This window comes from Lagopus muta, chromosome 1 (genome assembly GCF_023343835.1).
Source record: "Lagopus muta isolate bLagMut1 chromosome 1, bLagMut1 primary, whole genome shotgun sequence".
Classification (NCBI taxonomy): Eukaryota; Metazoa; Chordata; class Aves; order Galliformes; family Phasianidae; genus Lagopus; species Lagopus muta.
This window is the reverse complement of record NC_064433.1, coordinates 87325858-87332339: the sequence shown is the minus strand read 5'-3', so window position 1 is coordinate 87332339 and position 6482 is coordinate 87325858. Positions and strand designations below refer to the sequence as shown.

The 6482-nt window shown below is 44.0% G+C and overlaps 1 protein-coding gene across 18 annotated transcripts in view; it reads right to left on the bottom strand.

Moving 5' to 3' along the window:
* The window catches only part of LOC125702687 (uncharacterized), a 29836-nt gene extending 25914 nt beyond the window's left edge, over positions 1 to 3922 (bottom strand). For 9 of the 18 annotated variants that reach the window (XR_007380678.1, XR_007380681.1, XR_007380682.1 and 6 more), the window contains exons 1-2: positions 3344 to 3922; positions 2259 to 2394 (exon numbers count right to left, since the gene is read on the bottom strand). Coding sequence is in view for 7 of the 18 variants with exons in the window: in XM_048966306.1 (XP_048822263.1) it covers positions 2259 to 2394; positions 3344 to 3739 (532 nt within the window). In the remaining 11 variants the exon portion in view is untranslated. Of the gene's footprint in view, positions 1 to 1547; positions 1762 to 2258; positions 2395 to 3343 lie in introns of all 18 variants that reach the window. The other 9 variants (XR_007380684.1, XR_007380661.1, XR_007380663.1 and 6 more) reach the window with 2 other exon arrangements.
* Between the last annotated feature and the right edge of the window lie 2560 nt (positions 3923 to 6482).

Below are 6482 nucleotides of genomic sequence, written 5' to 3'. Positions count from 1 at the left end.
TTCTCTAAGGTCTCCCTTGAGCCTCCTCCAGACTGAACAATCCCAGCTCCTTCAGCCGCTCCTCATAAGCCCTGTGCTCCAGACCCCTCATCAGCTTTGTTGCACTTCTTTGAACCTGCTCCAGGGCCTCAATGTCTTTCTTGCAGTGAGGGGCTTGAGGGGCTCAAAACTGGACACAGTACTTGAGGTGCGGCCTCACCAGAGCTGAACACAGGGGTCCTGGTAAATGAAAAGCTTAGCAACCAGAGGCGTGTGCACTCACATGGAAGGCTAATGGTATTGTAGGGTTCCATCAGAAGAAGGGTGAGGAAGTTGATTGTCCCCTTCTGTTCTGTCCTCATGAGACCCCAGCTGGAGTAATGCGTCCAGTCTGGGATTCCCAACACAGGAAAGATATGGGGCTTTTGGAAAGGGTTCAGGGGAGGGCCACGAAGATGATCCAGGGTTGGTGCACCTCTCCTATGAAGAGAGGCTGAAGGAATTTGCTCAGCTTAGAAAAGAGAAAGCTGTGGGGAGACCTCATTGAGGCCTTCCAATATTTAAAGGTAGTTTATAAACAAGATGGAAATCTTTTTACAAGGGTAGATAGTGATAGGACAAGGGGGAATTGTTTTAAACTCAAGGAAGGAAGGGTTAGACTGGATGTCAAGGGGAGGTTTTTTACTGAGAGAATGGTGAGGTTCTGAAACAGGTTACTCATAGAGGCTGTGAATGCCCCATCCCTGGAGATGTTTAAATCCAGGTTGGATGGGGCTCTGGGCAGTTTTATCTAGCACTTGATCTAGCAGCTGGCAGCCCTGACAGTGGCAATGGGGTTGGAACTTGATGATCCTTGAGGTCCCTTGCAACCCAAGCCATTCTATGGTCTATGATATATAAATAAAAGAAAAATAAATCAGTCACTTTTTACACCCTGGGCAGTTCTTGTTGCACATAGTGTGCTATTGAACTATATTTTTTTTCCACAGGCTCTCTCAGTTAGTGCAGAGAGCATCTGGCACAACGAACAGCTCCTCAATAGAGTCGATTTTTAATTATGTGTGTGTTGTGTCAGGTTGTCAATTGCCTGTTTTACAAGTGCAGAGACACTTGAGCTGTCTTAACTCAAAGCGCCATCAAATCTCATTATTGGGCACTCTAGTACTTTTTATCTGACAGTGGATGCCTTTTATCCTATATAATCTGGAGAAGGTTTTCACTCTGCATGTGGCTCTGAATAGCTTTGTACATGAGTCCTGCTGGTGGAAAAAAATAGTTCTTTTTCTATAGCTTTTGATTGCTGTTCTATTCAGCTCATTTTTGATGTACCTCTTTGAGATGATGAGACAATGAACAGTTGTGAGCTGATGCCCTTCAACACATAATATGTTCTATGTTGTCTTCATCTTACTGTTCCCCTTCTCTTTGGTCTTAACTCTGTGTCCTCTGCTCTTTTTCTGCCTCCCTGCTGTTGATTTATTCCAGGCTTTCACTTTTTCGTACTTTCCCATCTCTCCACCCCTTTCACCACTGACTCTAAGGGACAGTGCTCTACCCCTTGCTTTTACCTGATGAAGTCTAGCTTGCATTTAAATCTGGAATCTTCTCTTGTGTGCTATTTGGATCTGATAGTATGGAGTCTTTTCCACCTCTGGATAAAAAAGTTGGCTTCACTCAAACTTCGAAGTAAGAACGGTTGGTCATCTTGGTGAACAAAATGGAACACAAAGCTTTTCCTGAACCAGTTCACATGCCAACATTGTCCTCCTGCCATGTTCACTGCTGTTACCAACAAGACAGAACATATCTTTATTGGCATGGTCAAAATATCTCTGTTGTTCTACTTGTGTTATCGAATGGGCAATGTAACGTACACTAAACAAAAAAGCCTTTCCTCACAGGCATATGAATCCTTGTCATAGTATATCCTAAGTTGGAAAGGATCTACAGGAATCATCGAGTCCAATTCCTGGCTCCACACAGGACCACTCAAAAATCAGAAAGCTTGGCTGGATTTTTTTTTTTCCCTTCATGCTCTGACTAATGTCCCGCACAAATAATACAGCTTTTGAGCCTTACAAATTGAATGCCAGGCACTGCTTTAAGAAGTGATCCTAAGTGCAAGCGGTGGTAAGTAAATCTCTCTAAAATGAGCGATACAGTTAACCTCTTTGATGGATACTCAGAAAGTCGTACTGTTTGTAAATCATAGGACTTATTTAGAAGTAGTGTAAGCAAAATATAAAATTCTGCATTAAGAAGTCTGAAAATCCACTTACTGTACTCCTTCATCGGTACCTGAAGCGTTAACTGCTGACCAGGAGTGATGCACTGTTTGTGCTTATGATTTTCTTGATTCAGACATGAGTGTGTACTTCTCCAGGAATTCTTTAACAGTGCACTTTTCTGAAACAACTGCAAGTGAAAATGAAACAAATTCTATTGAAACTATGACACTCAGCCTTATGGGTCTGGTTTGGCTTAAGCGGTCTTGTAAACATTTAAGGAGGTGCTTTCTGCTTTTTCTTACAAGTAGTTATTGTTAGCAGCCAAATATATATTTTTAGACAAATACTTGTTTCACAAAAAATGCTTTCAACCTTGCAAATCTGGTTTGTATGTAAACAAAGTGCTCTGTGCACTCCCATCTTGTTATTTTTGAGATCATCAATTTTGTCCGCTCTCTGAAACAGGCTTCCCATCCGGCTTTCTCACCAGTTTCCCTTCTGCAGGGCGATGAAGGTGGGATCAGTCTGTTGTCTTCACAACCCTAGTGATGCATTTTTGTATCTCTATGCCAGATAAACTGGATCATTTTTTAGGAGTACACAGGAATGAGGCATAACGTATTAGGCTGAATTTTGCTGAACTGAAAACTGTATAGCTATTCATGCAAATATCCTGGTAATCCTGGACCAAGCCTAACAGCTGGAGCAAGGAGCTTTTCCATTTTCCAATGGCAAATCCCAGAATCACAGAATTACCTGGGTTGGAAGGGACCTCAAGGATCACGGATCTCCAACCACCCCTCCACAGGCAGGGCCAACCTCCCTATTTAATACTAGACCAGGCTGCACAGGGCTCCATCCACCTGGCCTTGAACACCTCCAGGGATGGGGCATCTACAGCCTCTCTGGACAGCTTCTTCCAAGTAACTGAGCTTCCAGCATCTCACCACTCTCATAGTAAAGAACTTTACTAGAACCCTGACATCCAACCTAAATCTTCCCTCAGTCAACTTAAAAAAAAAATAAAAATCTGAATTGTTTGGTCACTGCAGAAAATAGGCAACATCTTAATCAAAGGAGGTAGCCATCCCTGAAGAGAAATAATAGGGTGATATGATCTTCATTTTTGTACCCACCTTCTGCCTAAATGTGCTGTGCCTGAGGTTCTCATCCTTGCAGTCTCTTAAACTCGTCTTCCTAAGGAACAACCTTATGTCCCTTTTGGCATACTGCTCTTTGACATCAGTCTGGGCTGGTGAGCTGGTGTTTGCTTGCTGGTGCGTTTTGCTGTCTTGTAAAGGGGAACGAAGAAGGAGAGACGGCGTTTTCCTTCTTTTCCAGTTTTGTTTGGCTTTATGGCATTTGTCTGCAAATAAAAGTAGGGAATTCCGGGAGCTCTTGGCAAGAAGTCTCAGAAACAAACTCTTCAGTGTCTGATAAACATGGAGATGGATTATACACCCCTTGTCGTGACCTAGGGAACCCAGGTAGATGGCAAGTAGAACTGTGATCTTGTGCGATGTTCCCAGCATATTCCAGGAAGTGAAAAGTGGGGTGGAGGGAAAGGGAGAATATTGTCTTAAATAAGTTGATAGGAGTGGAAAAACCCCAGATTTCCTTGGCTAAGCCACTGCAGCATAATAACTGGTTGCAGTTTTCTTTTAATGTGGCTGACTTGTGTTGCGGAGCCTTTGTTCTTACTCCAGCCTGCAGGCTGTCACCTAATACGCACTGATTACATTCTGTAGGATCCCGTCCCTTTGAGCCAAAGTACATCTCTGAGAAGGTTATCTCTGCGTGGAAAGCAGACACCTCGCAATGCTGAGATATCCCGCATAGCAGGAAGGGCTAGCCCTTAGTTCCCTCATATGTATCTGAGCCTGTATGAGAGAGTAAATATTGCTTTAGTGAGTTTTCTTCCAAGTAACTGAGCTTACAATGTGTTTTAGGGGTTTGCGCTGCATTAAGTTATTAAAAATTCATTTTGTGGGTAAGCAGCTGTTGTTTTGGCTCAGTTTTACTTCACAATAATCTATTTGGATGTATTATTTGCTCATATTGATACTCAAGCGTTGCATTTCGGCCGTGTTTTACAGTGCAGCCAAAAAAGTCTTACAACCTTTGAAGGAAGTAAAAGGCTGTTGTAATTTAAAAATCCAGAGGCTTACAATAAGCCCCAGTGAAAAAAAGTCTAGTGCTGCTCAGTTACAATATTTTGTTTAATCTTAATGGGGGTTGGGGCCATCGTCAAGAGCCCTTTCTGCTGCTTGTGTGCCATATCAAGTGCCTTAATTGTTTCTCTTTTTATCTCTTGAGGATAAGGCTGAGCAAAACGTCTTTGTTTTATCACATATCTAGCAATTGAATTTGAATCTAAGTTTTAAAAGAGGCCCTTAATTTTCATTATGTTCAAGGTGAGGCAAATTAATACAGGTTCTTTGTTGTTGCTTTGCGTGTAATTCTGCAAAGGCCAAGCAAATTCCTTCATGCCTTTCACTGGCAAGAACAGAAGTATCTTTTACTGGGGAGGTGTCAGTATACTGGGAAGCAGAATCCTGTGCACATGGGGCTTTTGTCACTCCTTGACCTGTTCAATATCCATGGCTGAAGTGCCATGTATTTTTAGGCTTGGTGCACTTAAGAAGCACAATCTTTGGGCTGACAGGTACAAGGTGGCTGTATTTCCCTGGAGGGGTTACAGGCCTTGGGCAATGCCAAGATAAACATTGCCACTCTCCCTGTGAGCTGGATGTGGCCACAACAGTACATGCTTGGACATCTGCTGCTGTGCCCAAGCACTTGTGCGTATGTGAAGAACCTGACCTGTAGCTATATATCAAATGAAAATAAAATATCTAATGCATAGCCTCCTATTCATCACTTAACTTCATTATAGTACTTATCATAATGTACCTCCCCACAATTCCCTTATGTTACCAGCAGAGATCCAAGAAACAAATAGAGGTAATTTCAAGTTCCTTATGTGAAATGTCAAAACTCACTATTTTATACATGCATGAACAAATATGCCTTTATACAAGTATCTATATCTCTAAAAAGTGGTTCTTGGTAGCACTGGCTGTGTCCATGGCACATAGTACATTCATGCTTCTACTCAGCATTTCTTGCAGGCTTCTGCAAGACAAGAGCATTTCACAGAGCTGCAGGGGGCCTCTAGAGATCACTGTGTCCGAGCCCCTGCTATAGCAGAGGGAAATATCCAGGCAGGTCTTGGATACCTCCAGAGAAGGAGACTCCACAGCCTCCCTGGGCAGCCTTTGCCAGTGCTCTGTTGTCCTCAAAGTAAAGGAGTTCTTCCTCATGTTTGTATGGAACTTCCTGTGCTCCAGTTTGTGGCTGTTGCCCCTTTTTCTGTTGCTGCACATTGCTGAAAAGAGTCTTGCCTCATCTACTTGGCCCCTGCCCTTAAAATATGTATGAAGAGCAATGACATTCAGCCTTCTCTTCCCCAGGCTGAACAGTCTCAGGTCCTTCAGTCTCTCAGTCTTTCCTCATACAAGAGATGCTCCAGGTCCTTAATTATCCTTGTGCCCCTTTGCTGTACTCTTTCAAGAGGATCCCTATATTGAACTAGGGAGTCCAGGACAAGGATGTGGCCTCACCAGGGCAGAGCATAGAGGGAGGATCTAGATCAAGGACCTCTCTTGACCTGCTGGCCATGCACTTTTAATGCACCCCAAGATACAGCTGGCCTTCTTGGCCACAAGGGCACGCTGCTGACTCATAGCCAACCAGGATTCCTAGGTCCTTCTCTGCAGTGATCATCTCCAACATGTCAGCCCCCAGCCCGTACTGATGTGTGCAGGTATTCTTCCCTAGATGGAGGATCCTACTTTCAACCTAGTTTCACTGAAAATACAGCCAGCTGTAGTGATTGCCTGCCTGAAGGTTAGTGTGAATGCCTCGCTTGCTATCACGCAGCTGCTCTGTGGCAAAGTGTACTGGCTTGCTCACGCAGCCAGCAGTTACTTGGATCTCAAAATCATCCTCCTTTTTTCACTTCTGAGTCATGTAGAAGTGTTGCTGATACAGAGTGAAGGGGGCAAGCCGACAGCAGTATCTGTCCCGTCACCTGCCTGCCTTCCTTCCCACTCAGGCCTCCCTCATATGCAGGCCTCCCTCATGCACAGTGAGGCAGAGCCCCGGGGGAAAATAGCATCTAATCACGTTGCTGAGCAGGGAGTTTGTGCAGGCAGGTGCTGGAGAGAGGTCATGCAGCCTCCCATTTTAGTTCTATTTCTGAAGCCAGGAGTA